At 44.4% G+C, this 18814-nt stretch overlaps 1 protein-coding gene across 2 annotated transcripts in view; it reads right to left on the bottom strand.

Annotated features, from left to right (window-relative positions):
* The window catches only part of DYNC1I1 (dynein cytoplasmic 1 intermediate chain 1), a 251207-nt gene that overhangs the window by 91756 nt on the left and 140637 nt on the right, over window positions 1–18814 (bottom strand). For both annotated transcript variants that reach the window (XM_066627128.1, XM_066627126.1), the window contains exons 7-10: window positions 18115–18204; window positions 6298–6460; window positions 4102–4201; window positions 868–993 (exon numbers count right to left, since the gene is read on the bottom strand). In XM_066627128.1, coding sequence (XP_066483225.1) covers window positions 868–993; window positions 4102–4201; window positions 6298–6460; window positions 18115–18204 — 479 coding nt within the window. The remainder of the gene's footprint in view (window positions 1–867; window positions 994–4101; window positions 4202–6297; window positions 6461–18114; window positions 18205–18814) is intronic.

The following is an 18814-nucleotide window of genomic DNA, read 5'->3' as shown; positions in this document are numbered from 1 at the left end:
TTGAGGTCTTGCCCAGTTGTTCACACTGGAGCACGAAGCAACAGAGATGTGAGACCTCTGCGCCACAACTGCTAATTGAACAGTTGATTGGTGAGGACAGCCACATTGATTTTTTTTCTACCATGCTTTCTGCAAAGCTGGTATTCAAAGGCATGCTCGATGCTGACACACTGTAAAGTTGCAATATCACTCTAAACGATATTCAAAAGGCACGCAGCCTGCTTTGGAACAGAGGACACTAGGAAATTTACGTGGGTGGGAAAGCATCTGTTGCCAGCTGGAGGAGGAAGTGGTTTACCACACTTACTTCATAAGTGTGAGGTTTTTCTAAACGAACTCCCTGAAGAATTGTTTAAAATAGACAGAAAATGACACACAGTCTCCAACTGGGCTATGTTGTTGTTTTAGAAGACGGTATCCATTCTAAAAACATTCGCGGGCTTCCTAGTACTCCTTCCAGAATGGTCTATTTTTAACTCCAACCTCTTCCGAATGGTGGGCAGATGAGACGCGCAGTAGTCCTCAGCGTGTCTTGCATGAAACAAATCGCTCACAGGCAGCAGCAGACCTAGCACTCTGTGAACGAGGCAAATGCCCCAGATTCTAGGTCTATGCACCTCTAGGACCATGTGAGAAGCTTCTCTGAGGCTCCTGATGCAGTCAGAAACTGCACTTCCGGTTTTCTGGAAGTGCAGTTTAAGACCCCAAGGAAGCCTCAGAACGCTTCTCCAATTGGTCCTGGAGTTCCATGAGGCTCTGTATTGCTGTGGTGAGTAGGGGGGGAGATTTGTGCAGGGGGGGGCGCATCATGGACCTTTGCCCTGGGCATGGGGTTGGGGAAGTCTGCCACTGCTCACAGTATCTTACCTGGCAATGAAAAACATACTCTGGAGTTGTTTTCTTGAATTTCATGTTCCAAACCAAAGCCACTCCATCCGGTTCATGTGGGGCATCTTCATTGTTGTTATAGGAAGCAACCATCAGCTCAGGGTACTGAGAAACAAAGAATATGCAGTTCAGAGGGGTTGGAATGAGGCATCACAACAGGATGGGGCTATAGTGCAGTAACAAAGTACATCTTTTGCATGCAGAAGATCCTCAGTTCAATCCCTGGGTAGGACTGGGAAATACCTGTCTGAAACCCTGAAGAGCCACTACCAATTGGTGAAGATAATACTGAGCTAGATGGACCAATAATCTGGCTCAGTATAAGGCAGTTTTCTATGTTAATTAGAACATGCAGGAACAGCCAAACTTCCAGAGGCAGAGAAGTTAATGGAAAAATAGTAAGAGGGCAACAAATACCACTGGATGTTCAAAATTTTACTTTTGGTTAAAATAGAATTTCCCAACATATTTCAAGCATAAGATCACCATTGGATGAAAATGCTACTACAAGGAAAGAAAAAAAACTTTCCACATGCTTCTTCAATTTGTGACACAATGACAGTAATATTGGCCTACTTTGCAGGGCAGGTGTAAGGATTAGTGAGATACTATATGTGAAGCATTCTGAGCAATGCCCTCAGGAAAAGAATTCTACACACAGCATAAGACAATTTTTCTTTATTTGGGGACATAGCCAATCTCTTGGCTCCATAGTAGCCTCAGGACTGCTCACAATATCACATCAAAACTACCCCCCTCCTATGAAACACAGTATTATTGCTCTACGTTGCATTACTCCACAAAGATGAATAAATTGCACATCAGGGTAAGGAAGTGGCAGAGGGTGCAAATGGTCGGTTTCAGAAAGGCTGCTTTTCATTTAAAAACAAAAAAGTGTACAATATGAAGTTTGCTTGTCACAGTACATGCAGCAGTAGACGTCTGTTTTTAATATTAACAGAAAGTCACAAAGTCAAGGCACCTTAACTATGCCTTTCATTTTATACTAGGATTGCCAACTTTTTCTGGCAGAACTCTTGTGCCTTTGATAGCTTTGTGACAAACAAAAATTTAGCCATGTGAAGCTTTGCTCAGCCTTACACCTGCAGGACATGAAAAGCTTTATCAGGTTAATTTCTGCTATTAGAGGCAATCATATATCAAAGGCACAAGAGCTCTGATATACTAAACATTGGTAGCCTAGTTCTTAAAAAATGGGCAGCAGAATCCTAACTTTCGCTGGAAAAGGCAGGCCGGCAGGCCTGCGCTGTAAAGCGCATGTTTGTGGCTATCTGAGTCTCGGCCCGAGGCAAAGGGAAACTTTTCCACCTAAATCAGTGGCACAAATCTGAGCAGCCCAGAGCTGACTCAGGCTGCCTGGGAATAGGACTAGGATCCGGTACAAGTGCCGGATTCTGGCCCCACCTCTTCTCCCCACCCACCCCTCAAAACACCCACCCTCTCCCACCCTAAAACACCTCCCTCCCACCTTCTCCTTGCTCTCCCCACACACCCCTAATCCCCACGCTGAGCTCAGCTGGTGCAACCTTACCAGGCTCCAGGGCTCACATCGGATTGGGGAGGCCAGCACATATCCATGTGCTGGCCTATCTCACCCAAGAGTGGCGCAAAATAGCTTTACAGCACTTCTGCAATGCCCTTTGGCTGGCACAAGGAACTTGCGCCAGCTGACGGGGCACTCTGGATTGCATCCAAAGCTACTTAAATCTTGTTCCTTCCCTACAAAATGTGAATAATCACCATTATTATTACAATATTGGAAACTAAGTTGTATAAGATAGTACATTTTAGCAGGAGCTATTGTTATTTTAACATACAGGTAGGGTTGCCCTAGAAGAACTTTTATTTTTTCTTCATGAAGTTTCTGGTGTTTGTCACATTTGTGCCTAACACTGAAGCTTCCCTGCCCACGATCATTATTTGGCTGGTATTATTTAATGTATGTACAGTTGGAACTCAGAATCCACAGGGGATCTGTTTTTGGACCCTTGGGGATACTGAAACCTGCAGATGGTGCCCTTAGTTGGTGAGTTCAATGTTCTCCACTGTTACTAGCAGGATTCAATTATCTTGTTTTCCTTGAGTTAATGCAAATGCTGTCTTTGGTAAGCTCTGAATATTCTCTGATGTGCCTGTCCTGCATAACAGTCTTTTCCAGTATATGTGCAAAACATGAGTGGTCAGAGGTCAAAGTGCTCCCTTTCACATAATACCGAGTGACACTGGGAGCAGTTAAGGTGCACATCTAAGAGAGATAAGAGTACAGTTGAAGAGAAGGTGAGACAGGGCCACCCCAGAACAAAGAAATAAGAGACAGAACATGCTCACATGCCTGAGGGGGTGAACAATTACATTTTGGCAGTTCCCTTCCAAACTAGATTTATCTCACTATCCCGGGAATACAGTAAATGCTGCTTGTTAGAAAACTATCAGATAAGAATTCCACGTAATTTCCAGCCCCTTGAACAAGCGAATAACCTAAGATAAGTGTTTCCTCTGGCTTGTTTCTCATTTCTGTGCAAATCCACATAGGCTCACTGGCCACCCACATGCCAAATGCATACCTGTTGCAAAAATGGATTTGATTAAAACACATGGATGTAAAGCCTCTCTTTAAATTCAGATAAGATGCTATGCCATGCACATAAAAGTAGTTCAAGGTTCCCATTACCTTCCTAAAGAAAGCGACTAACTTCTTAGTAGCTTTCATGATGTGCAAGGTAACATGGCAATAAACTCATGTCGCTCATGACACCACTGACTATCAAGTTTTACGGTATTAACCAGAATCTTCCAGAGGCCAAACTAACATGATGTTAAATGTATCATTGTCTCATTTTGGAAGTTTTAAAAATCTCTAAATAGCACCTTTGCAGGGGACCGATCTGGACTGGAATTGTGACATGGAAGTAGAGAATTTCACCCTTTAATCTCAAGCCAAGAATGCCAAGAATTCCACACACACACCCCCACTGGGGTATGAGTCCCCATGGTGTGAAGGGTTTATGTGAGCCCAGTGAAATGTTCCATAAATTTTTCTTTGGCATATCAGCAAATTCCCTCAAAAACTGCCACACGGCATTGGTATGTAAGGCAAGGAACCTAAGTTCAAAGACTTCTTGGCCATTTGGAACTTATGAAACCGTTCAGCATGTACAACATTTACATGTTTTTCTTCCCTGCAGACCTTACCTGAGGAGACCAGTCCATACAAGTTACGACCCGATGCTTTGACCAGTGTTCATCATAGAACTGGCGGTTAAAGGAGAGGTTGGCCCCCGCTTGGACATCTCTATATGGATTTAAATAGAGATATACTTAGTTATAATGAAAGGTACAATTGGCACGTCAAAGCAAAAATCACCCAGCAATAATCACTCTTGTAGAGGTTTCTGGTCCTTCCCTCCCCTATGGTTATCCTTGGCTAGCTGGAATCACAGTACATCTTGAACTGTGTCCTCTTCCCATTTTTAAAAAACACCCATTCAGCTCGAAATAGGCATGAAAAACAGATTTCAGCACTGAGCCTAGATCAAGCTAAAGGACCAACCTCTTTGCTGTGTGGCAGAGGGCTTCACATTCAACCAACTAGCATAAGAATCAAAGAACTGGAGGTGGCCTTGTGAGGCCATCTAGCCCAATCCCCTGACTGAGGCAAGAAATTCAGAGATAGTGTCATCAACAATGGTTGTTTAGCTTCTGCTTGAAGATCTCCAGCAATGGATAGTTCATCACTCCCTAAATAATTTGTTCCATTGTCAAACTTGCTTTTACACTGTTAACAGCCCAATCCTATTGGGTACTAATGCCAGCAGATGTTCTGTCAGTGGCGACTGCTTTACAGCTACTTAGGCACAGCCAGAGCGCTGATGGGGAGGCCACTGGATGGTGCTGGACCAGCCTGCCAACACGGTAGGTCAGCAGGGGAGGCAAAGTGAGGCAGGGAGAGAGGAATGGAGCAGTAACAGGGGAGAGCGGATCAGATTAGGGAAGAGATGATGGCCAAATCCTAATCCCCTTCCCAAACCCAATCCTGTAGCTTTGATTCATTCAGATCTGTAGCTGGTGCTGGTCTGAATACACCCCTCCATGCCTCAGAGGATTATCCTTCCAGAAAAAACCTCCAGGACTGTCCACCCTCAGGATGCAGCGCATGAAGTTTTGGTGCAGCTGCACTGGTGGGGAGGGGCATAGGATTGAACTGGAAGATGTTTTTCCTAATGTTCAACCAATATCTACTGCCCTGTAACTTAAGCCCCTTAGATCGAATCCTGTCCGTGAACAGCAGAAGACAAGACTTTGCAGGCTTCTCTGTTAACAGCACAACTCCAGAACAGCAAGTGAAGAAGGTTACCAGGTCTCAAAGGACAAGGACTCTGGTCTCTACCCACTGTCTCCCTTAGCAGAAGTTCCCAGTTCACTTACTTGCATGGTTTGTCTGTTTGCTAAGGAAGATTATGAACAGAGCCTGCAGAGTATCATTTTCTAAACATGGATTCAAGACTCCAGTGTCCTCTTCCACTGTAATGTAAGTGATGCCAGGTGGATGCATTTAATCTGGATAGAACCTAGGGCCCAATCCTATGGTGGGCCAGTGCCGGCGCTGGGTGTCGCAAATGTACCATAAGACATGTCCACAACACCCAGAGAGGAATCAGCGACCCAGCACCAATCTGTGCTGAGCCCAGTGCCAGACGGATGCCACCTGGAACACAGGAAGAGTTCTGGGCAGTAAACAAGACCTTGGGAGCAGGGGGGGGCATTCCGGGGCTAAGGGAGGGCAGGGCAGGGGAAGGAACTGGAGTGGGAGGGAGGTGGGCTGGTAGAGCCCTACTCCGCTGTATCCTATCCTCCGTGCTGGGCTACAAAGCCTGACACAGAGGTTCTTAAGTCAAAATAGCTGGTGCAGACTTAAGAAAGCCCCATTGCAGGGCTTGGATAGAACCTAGGGGCTTGGGGCTTTCCCTAGGGGAAGGGGACGAAAGGAGAGCAGGCAGTGAGTATTCCTGGGGGCGGGCCAGGAGTTGGAGGCAGGGCCAGGATCCAGTACTTATGCCAGATCCTAGCCCTGTTCTCAGGCAGCCTAGGGTAAGGGGAAAAGCCTCCCCTTGCCTCGGGCAGCCCAGCCTGCCTGTTCCGGGGCAAGTTAGGATTGGGCTGTGTATGGGATATTGTTGAGCATGGACAATCCCTCATGATAGGGTAAATATAAAGAAGAGAATTCACAGCAACTTGGCAGGAGATACATCACTAATTAACTCGACACAATTCCTTATTAATTTTCAAAGTGTATAAATTACTGGAGTTCAACCTTCTACCTGTCTACAGGTCATAATTGTTTTGCTTTGTGAGTTCCCCCCAAAAAGGGGAAAAAGAAGATAAACTGACCCGTCTTTCTCTTCTGCATTTTGGCCAGTGTAGTTAATGAAAATGTCTGAATCTTCAGCTAGAGCTCTCTCAATCACACGTATTGTCCGGTCAAAAAATATAAGAAACTCTTCGGAGTGGAGAATTTGCTGCTTTTCTTCCTCTGTCAGTTCCCTAGGAGGAGCTTATAAAGTACATTGGCAATGTTAAACATGCAAGTATTTCATTATTTCCAGCTGAATCAGTCCAATCCTATCCAACTTTCCAGCACCAGTGCAGCCACAATGCTGACATGAGGTAAGGGAACAAATGTTCCCTTATCTTGAGGAGGTCTCCTTGACTGCCCCCCCCCTCCACTGCAGGATGAGCTTACACCCCGTTGGCATGGACACACTAGTTGGATGCAATTGGGCCCTCAGTCAAGAATCAGTCAGAAAAGAAAGGAAATATGCTATAAGAAAGATATACCAATGTTAGTATGATAGAATGATTTGCTTCCCTCTCAAGAATTATTTTTCCAATGCTCTCAACGTCCTATTGCATTTTCCTAGAATGTGGCCTTTATGCAGAAGCGATCCTATATCTTGCATATTTATTATTCTGAAGAAGAAAATGCTCAAGATCCAAAATAAAATAAACCTCACAGTCATATTTCAGGAAACAGTTTGGACTGATACTTCTTGCAAACACTGAACTTGGAAAAGCATTGAAACATGTTTAACAGAGGAGCCGTCTTATGCACTCTTTTAATATAGAGAACGTTTTCAATTACAGCAAGAAAGAACTGAAATGTTTTCACTTATTAAAATGTACACTTTGCTTATATCAGAAGCACATGGATTTTTAACAGTTGCTAATGGAGAGGGGAAAGTCTGTCTGTTCCATTTGACTGTGCATTCTTCTCTATTCATGACTACAGGAAGCTCATGTGCTCCCAGTTCTTGGGATTCTGAGCATACTATAATGTCTTGCATTTCCCCTCTGGTGTCCATGTATTTTTTTATCTTTTGCCAGGCAGGCAGATACTGACAGCCAGAGATGGGCAAATCCAGCGCGGCTCGACTTGAGTCAAGTCACGAGTCTCTGCCCCCTGCAACTTGACTAAAAAACGAGTCCTAACTGGCAGACTCTCTGTGTGGCCCAGAGCATTTTGGCAACTCAAAAAGACTCAAGTCACAAGCCTTTCCCTTTAAAAAAACAGACATGGCTCAGTAGAAAAAAATGGACCTGCTGCCAGTGTGTGTTGGAGTTCTCTTTAACCACTCCCCTGATGTTCCCCTCCCATCTGTAAACAAGGCAGGGAGATAGGATGGACTGCCAGAGAGCAGAGATAGAAATGGCAAGAGGGTCATGTGCAGCAGCTGGGAGGCTTACCAGTATGACCCAATCCTTTGCAGCTCTACTCAAAAGTAGTCCCAATTGCGCCAATGAGGCTTCCTCCAAAGTAACAACAGAGCCCAAAGGAGCCATGTGATTGGAAAGCATGATTGCTACAAACTGTCTCCCCTCCCCCTGGCTTCCCTGCCTCCTCCCCCCTCCCTGGGCTTCTCCAGCCAATTCCAAGGCAAGAAGTCCCCTGGGCTCCTCCTTCCTACCTCAACCAAAGAAAAAAAATCAGACTTCCCATCCTTTGTCCAATGATCATCAGTTCCTTCAGAGAAAAGAGAGCCCACTCCTGCCTCCTCTTCCCTGAATTCTGCTGGATGCAAAAGCAAATATTAACCTTTTCCTGCCTCCTGGCTGGAACTTCCCTGCTGCTTGCCCAGTCTGAGGATGGCCCAACAAGGTCTTTCGCACCACAAAATAAGTAAGCAGGCACACTCTGCCAGACTTGAGTATGCACGCATGGGGACTGAATGCCAAGTCAGTGGCCTCAGACAGTGCCACAGTCATTGACGCAGGTGACTCAAGTGTACATAAGTCAGCAAAAAACATGTTTTGCGACTTAGACTCGAGTTGCCTGATTCAAGTTCCCATCCCTGCTGACAGTCCAATCCTAACTAGAGTTACAACAGCAGAACGGAGGCTCTGCTGTTGTAAATATAATAATAATATAATAATATACAGTATTTATATACCGCCTTTCTTGGTCTTTATTCAAGACTTTATTCAAGGCGGTTTACACAGGCAGGCTTATTAAATCCACGCAGGGATTTTTACAAATTGAAAGAAGGTTCTCTCTTTCAAGAACCACCACATTCAAGGTGTTACACTCCGATCTGGTTTAACATTCTGGCCTCCATCCTCCCACGCTCCAAGCAGATGGAACAGCTCAGCTGCAGCTTGCCAGCTGCTTCAAGGCCGGTGGCCTCGAACTGGCGACCTTGTGGGTGTTAATCTTCAGACAAATGGAGGCTCTACCCTCTAGACCAGACCTCCTGCCATAAATGCTAATATGGTGGCCATTTAGAAGCCGCCACCACAAACAGCAGCAATGATGGCTGTCCCTTACTCTCTTCAGTTCTGTACCAGCAAAATGGCTGGTACAGATCTGAGGAGACTCATTCAGGCAGTAAAGGCTTAGCCCAGGGTAAGGGAATGAAAGTTCCCTTACTATGAGACCTCTGCAACTGACTCCCCACCACAGGGTGCAGTGCCCCATTGATGCAGCAGTATTGGCAGGAGGGTCATTAGTTAGGATTGGGCCCTGAGGCAATAAAATCAAGCTACTTACATTAGCAGGGAGGCAACAGTCTCCAAGGTTTCCTTAGCTGTCTGGTTTAACTGTATTCTCTGGGCAGTGGTGGACCTCCCCAGGCCTGCACCCTACAGCAAAGGTTCACGATGACACCCCCCAGCAGGCTGTCACTGCCCCCCACATGCAAATCCTCCCCCCACTCACCTGAGGCTCATGGAGCCTTGCGCAACCCATGGCTGCGTCAAGGAAGCCTCTCTGAGATTCCCCGACACTATAAACTGTGCTTCTGGGAAACTAGAAGCACAGTTTCCAAACCCGTTGTGAGCCTCAGAGAAGCTTTCTCAGGATCCTACAGGCTCGCACCTAGGGCATTTGCCCCATAGAACATAATGGGAGGTCCGCAACTGCCTCTGTGAGCTGAGCTCATATAGCAAAGGCGCGCACATATACCCACAATATTTTGGGAAGCAATCCCACATAAGTAACCCCACAGTTGTGAAGTCACATCCGCAATGGAAACTCTCAAAATCTAATTTCTGGAAGTGTTTGGGCCAAATTAGATGTGACATTGGCAGACAAGCATGTCCTCCCTGTTTCCATACTAAAGGATGAGGGGGGTATCTTCCTTCAACAGAAAAAGGAGCATGTAGGAGAGCAATACTGAACCTTCCTTTCTCCTATTGCTCCAGACACCTTTTTTCCTATTCCTGGCTCACTTCTAATATCAGAGCTAGAACACCAAAAAGTAGTTCAAGATACTGGTTGCATTGGATTGGGACATGGTAGTTGTTGAATTCAGCTACTCTTTCCTGGGTACAGATAAAATGTGAACCAGCTCCCTCTTTACATATGAATGCGGCCAACTTATGAATATTGGCCCCATCGCATCTGGTTTGGCCCTGATAACACACCTCCACAACCCAAATTTCTGATGCATGGTTTTGTTTTGAAACACTCATCCCAGCTCCAGAATATTTGGAATGCAGCAGATTGCCCAATAAATCATTTTATTCAATATCACAGAGCAGCACCAGTAACAAAGTGGAGGGAAACAAAAAAAAATGCAATTTTACTGATTTAGTATTTTTTTAAAAAAACCTATTATCTCTTTCATATGCATTATTCTTTAAGGCTCAACCCTTTTATTATCCTTATTATGTTATCTATATTTGAGATAAAGCAAGTCCAATTTACCAGTAAGCAGTTAAGCAGCCACACTGCTGTACAGAACCAATCTATCCAAAATCTTCAAACACTGATCTGATTAAGAACAAATGTATGCGGCAGTACAGGTGCAGGCAATGTGAAGGTCCCTTTCCAATGACAAAATTAGTACCTTAGACTTTGGGACCAGAAATCCAAATCTGGCTGCCATGAAAACCACATTTCAGTATAAAAAAGAATCATCTAAATGCTTTAAAGGTCAAAGGGCTTGCTATTTCTGTCATCACACCTTCAACAATGAAGATCTGAGTTGACAAAAGCAAAGACTGCTATGCAATAATCCTCTGGAAAGAGGTCATAGAGTTATGGATTAGAAGACGGTGCAATAAAATTTAGCTAAATCCAACCCAGAGCTTCTGCTCCACGGTTTACTTCAATAGAGCAATTTTGAGCCTATGCAGTTTTGCTAATCCTTTGCAAATACATTATTCTGTAAAAGTGTAAGATTAAGTGGCTGGAAGGGATCCCAGAGGGAAGTTGGATACAGACTTCCAGAATATTAAGAGCTGGATATTAAAAGCTGTTCTGGTGGCAGAAGCAATACTTCAGCAAACTTCCAAGTTGAGGGCCTGTGAGGTAACACATATGGAAACAGATATGCAGACTTTTGCAGGATATGTTGAGTCATGACCAGGACAACTTCAATTCAAAAGATGACACTGCGATGCCGAAGTCACTGGAAAAGACAATTGGGCCATATAAATATAGTTTAAGAACTGGCCCTCGCTCTTGGAAATCAAATTATTAGGAAGTCCTTGTAACAAGGAACCATACACTGGCCATGTTACTTGAGATCATGTTACATCATCAACTCATCAACATGAATTGATGATGTCTGTCTTTGGGCGCAATCCAGACCCGCGCTGGAGCAGGCAAGCCAGGAGGCTTGCGCTGCATCCAACGCAGGTTTGTGGGCAGCAGCAGCTCAGCCAGAGGCAAGGGGAAACTCTTCCCCTTACCCTTGGGTAAGGGCTGCTGGCCCCAATGGGTCTCCTCAGACCTGAGCCACCTCTGAATGTAGTGCAAGTCCGAGGAGAGCGGAGTGGCTTGAAGCCGCTCCATTCTCCGCAGCGATGGGGGTTGGGATCCGGCATAACTGCTGGGTCCCAGGCCCACCTCCGGCTCCCCGCGCGCCTGCCCCCGGGGCCATCCATCACCCGCCCTCCCCCCGCCCAGAAACGTCTCCTTCCCTCCTCCGCCCCGCCCCCATGCCTACCTTTGCCGCTTGTGCCAGTGCGAGCACACCAACACAAGTGGCTGCAGGGAAGCTATGGTGGAGCCTTATGCCAGCCTCCACAGCCCAGCGCTTCTCGGAGCACCAGCCTGGCTTCCCCGCGAGGAGGCGCAAATGTGCTTTACGGCACATTTGCAAACCTCTTAGGCTGGCCCAAGGGACTTAAAGCGCCCTTTGGATTGCACCTTTTGTGTCTTACCTTTCCTACTGTCCTGATTCTGAAAAAAATGCGCCATGAGATGCCCTATATGAAGTTCTCAGAATACCTCAGCAGACACTGAAGTGTTTTCACCATTCTCTGTGATAGTTGATCAGCAGCTGTGATCATGTGGTCTAATTAGCAAACTGTATTTTTCATATTATGTAATTGGGGTGATAACACAGGCCTACCAAACAAAATATGTTTGTTTTTTTTTAATTCACTGTAGGGTCCCTGCCCTGGAGGGGCCTGGAGCATATAAGGTGGCATATAAGTAAGCACATTTACTCAGATGTCAGTCCACTATGTCCAACAGGCTTACTCTAATATAATGCTGCAATCCTAAACACACTTTCTAGGACTGCTAGGTAAAGATGCATAGGATTGCATTCTATGTCCCTCTGATTTTAATGGGAGTGGTAAGGACTGCTTAATGCTACAATTCTACACTGTGTAGCCACTTACCTGACAGTAAGTCCTATTAGATTAAATGATACTTACTACTGAGGAGATATGTATAGGATTGCACTGTAAATCTTTCCCACTAAAATCAATGGGACTTAAATACAATTTAGTACAACTTCTGTGGGATTTCATTACATAGCTGGGGGAAAAATGATTTAGACTGCAATCCTTTGCATTCTGATCAGGAAGTAACACTGAAGTCAGTGGGACTTGCTTCTGAGGAGACATGCTTAGGATTGGACTGCACATTTGGTGTCTATGGGACAATGAGGTATCACAGAGGAAGTCAGTAATTCTTTACCCATTTTGTAAACATGCACACAAGCTATAGCAGATGCACAAAATACACTGGGTTAAATTCAAAGTTCCATCTAAGTCTTTGGCAACATAGCCCTTTATTTCACTGGGGCCACGACGGCAGACAACATGCAGCCAGAAACCACAATGAACTATCTGTTACACATAAACATAAAAACATAATAGTTTTAGACAGTGCACCAAAAACAAAATGAGGACGTTTTCTGAGTTTCTTCATATGTAGCCATATGAATGTATGTTAATGTGTAGACTTTATACATAGCCATTAAAAAAAGAACGATAGTGTGTTATGCTAAACCAGAATTTAAAATATTTCTTAAGATCCCAATTTTCAGTTGTTTGGTTCTGTAGGTATTTTTAAAAACAGGTATTGTTAAATAGAAAAGGAAAAAAGACACATTGGCCTGGATTGGAAAAACTGGAAAAGTGGCTCTTGGTAAGCACCATGTCCTCCTTGCTGTTGCAGTCCCTTCTGCTTCCTGAAATGTCATTCTAACAACCACCTTGCTGGAGCCAAGCAAGTCTAGGTCTGGCCAGTGCTTAGATGGGGACCACATGTCTGCTGTCTTGAGTTCCAACATGGAAGGAAGATGCAATTAAGATGTAATAAATAATAGTATTTTTGTTATAATGATAACTTGCTCTCACATGAGGTCTACCTGCGGTCATCCAAGGGACCAATCTAGCCCACACAATGCTAGGTGTTCCCAAACCATTCACTGGTCACAAAAAAAAAAAAAAAAAAAGATCCTGATGGCCTGATGCCTCTTCAGAATGATGTGCAGTGAACTCAGGCCTACAGTCAAGAGATACTGTAACTGGCAGAAATCAGTGATGGTTTCCCCACCACCTTGTGCAAGGAGACCTGCTTTCTGTTAGCAAAGCTGAGGGACTAAAGGAGTCCCACACGCAGCAAACTGACTCAAGTTAACAACTTTACTGGAACAAAGAAAGGCCTTCAGCCATTGTTACAAGAGAGAAACATCAAAACAGGAAAGAAGTCAAACAAGTGGTCCATCTGATGTACGGAGGGATGCAACCAACAAGTGTTTAAACTAGCTTTTAAATACTGGCAGAGGCTGACATTAACACCCTTGCTGATGACTCTCACATGCTGTTGCTAGTACACAAGGTGCTTCTAGAGGGAGAAATTTTTCATAAACAGAGAAAGTGAAATTCTTAAAAGCTGTCAAAAAGTGAGATGACATATTATTAACAGTCTTGCAGCACAATCCTAGGCATGTCTACTCAGAAGTAAGCCCAACTGGAGCTTACTCCCAGAACTGTGTGCATAGGATTGCAGCCTTGGAGACCTTAGAAATAAAGCACTAGTTCTTAAGGACTCTGGGGAATTTTGTGAGGTTCCTGCCTAATACCAGGCCAGAGCATTGGTCTACCAAGCTAAGTATTTTAGATTGTCTACAATCTGTATTGATTGACATGGGCTATCCAGGGATTCAGATGGGCTTCTCCCAACTCAGAGACACCAAGGACTGAACTCGGGCGCTTCTACACACAAAACATGTGCTGTGTCTTTGGTCTGTGAAACAAAGGTAATCAACCCAATATTGCTTGTGCCTTGCTCCTGAGACACAGCCCCCACTGACACAACCAGTTAAATCTGGTCCAACATAGCCTGTTGCATTGGAAATAAACTGTGTACTCATGCACTCCTTCCTGCATCTCTTACACACCAGGCTTAATACAAGATTGTTATGACATCTGACCTAGAAATGGTGGTTTGAGCTCTCCCAAAAACCAAGATCAAAATGTGGTTTGCAATCCTAAATTGTAAAAGCGCTCAAACCACAGTTCCCTGGTTTGGACATCACAACAAACTGTGGTTTGACAAACCAGGAAAGCTTGCACTAAGCTGGGCACACAAGGGGCCAGACAGGGAGCAGACAAGCACAGGGTGCATTCCCAATTCAAAAAACCACAGATTCTTGTACCAGGACTGTAATGCCTGAACCACGCCTATGTTGCTAGGACAGAAGAGCAAACTTCCAAGTTACTGCAATAGTAGTTTCACTTTTAAAAGAGTGCTTTTTGTTGTCATTTAGTTGTACACGTCCACATTATTTTTAAAAGTCATGTGGTTCAAACAATCCAAGATTCTTCAAGTAAAAACAAACGTTCAGCTCCCTGAGCTATGACCAATTTTAGCCCGGAGCAAATTTTTATGACTGGGTTATAAAACTCCTTGAAAAACAATATTCATAATGGAAGTGCTGACACAAGCTTTAACTGCTATAGAGACGTGTGAATGGCGCCACTATAATATCCATTAGAGATTCTTTAAAAGTTCAAAAAATACTGTCTTGCTTTGCATGAAGAAAAAAAAAAGGCTGAAGAAGAAGCCAGGTTCGTTGTGCCAACATCAACATGCATTTAACCCATTAGATACTAATTTGCAGAAAAACCCTTAATTCTGAAAAAGCGCTGAAGAACCCAGAAGCAACAGGAAATGTTAGCCTAAATTCCTGTTTGCCACTAACATGTTTTTAATCACTTCCATGAAGCACACAATGTTGCAAACTCAGAGAAAGGACAGGAGTGTATGAGGAAGTCAAATGTGTTTATTGAGTTGAAAAAATAAAGCCATAGAGGAAAGTCTTCATAAAAAAAAAAAGGCTCCCTTATCTATGGTTCCCCATAATGATGATGCATATTCATATACCATATTTTAGTTACTCCTATTCTGCAAAACATGACAGTCATCAATTTCAAAGGTTCAAAGATTAGCAGGGGCTTCACAGAATGAGGCTGCAATCCTATTCACATTTACTTGGGAGCTCTATTTTTATTGAATATCTTTCAGTATCTTTCTCCGTTTGGAAGACTCAAGGTAGCTTACAACAGGAATTAAATCACACAGTAAATACAAAAATAAAATTCAGCACCAACTAAAATGAGATCCAACTTAGGAACAAAAAACAATTAACAAACCAAAATCAAACTCAAGAGAAGCCTATTGAAAGAGCCAGGTCTTCTACCTTCAGTGAAACACTGGCAGGGACGGAGACAGTCGCACAGGATGAGAGAAGGGAATGCTACATTTTGGGGCTGCCACTGACCCTCTCATATGGCACTGCCAACTGGACTTCAGAAAGTGGCAGAACACACAAGCAAGCCTCCCTCCTAGATCTTAATTCATATAGAACAGAGCCCCCTTGAACTTACTTCTCAATAAGCATGTATAGGATGGGGTTGCTAATTTATAAAATTACTCTGTTTGTAGCTCTTTCAATAATTAATTATTCAGTATTGAAAGTACGGAAAGAAAGTTGTGAATGCTTAGAGGCAACTTTTCTAGCTGTGTTAAGAGCTAGTGTAATGCAGCAGTTAGTGGGTTGAGCTGGGAGGCTCACAGCCCAATCCTAACCAACTTTCTAGAACTGTTGCAGCTGCAACGCAGCCCCAAGGTAAGGGAACAAACATTCCCTCAAGGACACCTCTGCAACTGCCTCACCACCACAGAATGTAGCATGTGTCCTGTTGTCACAGTTGCACTGCGCTGGAAAGCTGGTTACGATTGGGCTGTCAGGCTCAAATCAATTCATTTATTTATTACATACATATCCTGCCCTTCTTCCATCATGGAACTCAAGGTACAGTATTTGAAATTCTGAGGTTGTGAGTGCCAGTGATAGGTTGTTGGAGGCCCTGGGGCAAAGCCTTGCAGTGGGCTCCCCAAGGTGCATTGGACAAAGCCTACTGGCTGGTGGGAAAGAGGAGCTAATAGAAGCTTTCCTGTGAATACTTCAGAGGATGATCCTGTTCATAGAAGGGGGCACTGGATGAATCAGCAGTGAAGGTCTCTTGGGAGGCCTGGCTGGGTGGACCCACCAGAACCCAACATAGCCAATCCCTGAGTCACCCATCCAGACACCAATGAGCTCTAGACCTGCTTAGTTTCAGCAAGGCGGCTGTACCCTCCCTGGGATGAGGAACCACAAAGTCCACTGGGCGACTTTGGGCTCTCAGTCTAGCCTACATTACAGGGCTGTTGTGAGTATAGGGGAGAGAACCATAAACACCTGAGCTCTTTGGAAGAAGAGTGGTATTAAAATGTAGTTAATAAATAAAATAAGATCTAGGACAGGGTGCTGGCTTTAAATGGAGTTTAGCACTGGATCCAATGATCATTTAATTAGAAACCCTACACTGAATGCAGCGATAATATTTTACCTACTTCAACACACAAACAAAATGCTTTTTCTCTGTTACAATGTTCATCATGGTTCATTTTTTTTTGTGGCGCTCTATGACATTAATACCCGCACTAAGCACTGCCATCATATCTGAGTCAACAACTCTTTGTCCTCTTTGAATTCTGTGGTCTAAGAGTCTGTCTCAAAAAGTCTTACTTCCCAAACCCCTCCCCAGCTACCATTTGCCCAAGACCTGGCTTGACTAGACAAGAAGAGGAGCCAGTGACAACATGAAGCACTTCTCCTAGACTAAACGATAATAAAGAAAGAGATGATGTTAGTAATGGCTGGCCTTCAAATACAACAACAAAAGTATACAAAGGGTTCACTTGCAAGCATGTGAAAAACTATAATAAACATATATCTTTCAAGAGTCTATTTAGCTTGGCTTTTTTAAAGTATTCACACATAATCCACACCGCGCCTTCCAGAGATATCTGAATTAGGATTCCTTTCATGTGGCCATGGTAGGAAACAGGACACAAATCTTAACCAAAACTGAACAACTAATGCAGCATACAGCAACCTTGTTCTTGCATTTTCGAAGCCTACTGCTAATGAGACACACGCTAGGTGGGCTCAAATTGCTCCGTATGACTTCAGATAGATTTCCACTACCTCCCAGTATAAGTGTTGACGGCCAACATTTGATTACCGATTGGCCTCAGTTTCAGCAAATTGTATTTGGTTGACACCCATCTTGTAGCCCTGAGATTTAGGTGCTCCAAGGCAAACTACCTACCACTGAACTCACCACCCCCAAATTCCACTGCTCCCCCTCCTGCCCCCACTAGTATACATCATATCACATGCACACACACACACACAGTGCCCCCTGTACATACCATTAATGGTAAGCACCAGGGGGTTGCATAGCTACCCAGCAGGTGACAGGCTGGGGGAAGTAGTAGGCAGGTGGAGAGTATAGGCCACCTCCCATCAGCATGCCATCTTCCCCAGCTGTCCACCTGGGGTAAAGTTTTCAACTCACCTCTTGGCTGGGCCAGCCCAGATGTGTACACAGTGGAGGTAAGAAGATGATGTCTTAAGAGGCCAGTCCTATCCCCCACCATTTTCCACCATGTAGTCGTGCCAAGAGAGAGCACACTTCATGCAATGATAGTGGGCAGCCCGAAAGAGGTAAGTAAAAATGTTTTACTAAAGTAAATAGTAAATATTTTTAACTCACTTCTGGTAGTCCAGTTGGTCGCCAATGGGTCCACTTGGACTTAGGCCACTTAATATGCTGGCATATGTCTGAGGAGAGGAAAGTACAGGTCCATGCCAGAAAAGGGGAATGGGATCCAGCATGTCTGATTGCAGCTGAGATCCAGCCCCTCCTGCTCTTGAACAGCCCTCTGTGTCAACCCACTCCCCACCCCATTCCTCTCCCAAACAACCTCCTAGAATTCCAGGTCATTCCACAAGCAACTGAAGTGTGAGGCTGGGGGTAGCATTTTCATTTCATTCTTAGTTTAGCACACAGTACATGATAGCAATTTGTGGAATTGGATGCTTAAGCTAAATAAGATCTCTATTTACTTACCTTCTTTCACATCTTGCTTCTTCTCTTGAGTTTCTATCTCAGAATCATTCTGTGCTTTTGGTTCAACCAATTCCTCATCTTCCTCATCCTCTAGAAGAAAGAAATAAGGGAAAACATTGTAAACATTTCCTTACAAAATTCAGTAGGACTTTTGAGGGGACACCACACCACCTTGCCACAGCTAATCCATGGCAAATTGAACAACAGCAGATATTTTTGCCCTGAATAGAGAGTAGCTATATTCCTCTGCAGTATAGCTGCATAATGGTTTCCCATTTGCTGCTGCTGCATTTTTTGATCCTGCAGAAAATGTAAATAGTGTTTAACAGCCCAATCCTAAACAACTTTCCAGCATCGACACAGCCTTGTGAACTGGGTATATAGTGCATCCTGTGGTGGGGGCGACTGTCACAGAGGCCTCCTCAAAAAGGGAATGCTTGTTCCCCCACCTTGGGGCTGCATTACAGCTGCATCAGCGTTGGTTAGGAATGGGCTGTACATTATGTATTTGGTTGTGTATTTATCTGTATCAGAAAATATTTCCATTAAGAACATAAGAACTGTCCCACTGGGTCAGGCCATAGGCCCATCTAGTCCAGCTTCCTGTATCTCACAGCGGCCCACCCAATGCCCCAGGGAGCACACAAGACAGCAAGAGACCTGGATCCTGGTGCCCTCCCTTGCATCTGGCATTCTGACA

This window comes from Tiliqua scincoides, chromosome 5, assembly GCF_035046505.1.
Source record: "Tiliqua scincoides isolate rTilSci1 chromosome 5, rTilSci1.hap2, whole genome shotgun sequence".
Taxonomy (NCBI): domain Eukaryota; kingdom Metazoa; phylum Chordata; class Lepidosauria; order Squamata; family Scincidae; genus Tiliqua; species Tiliqua scincoides.
The sequence above is the reverse complement of the archived record's forward strand: the minus strand, read 5'-3'. Positions and strand labels throughout refer to the sequence as shown.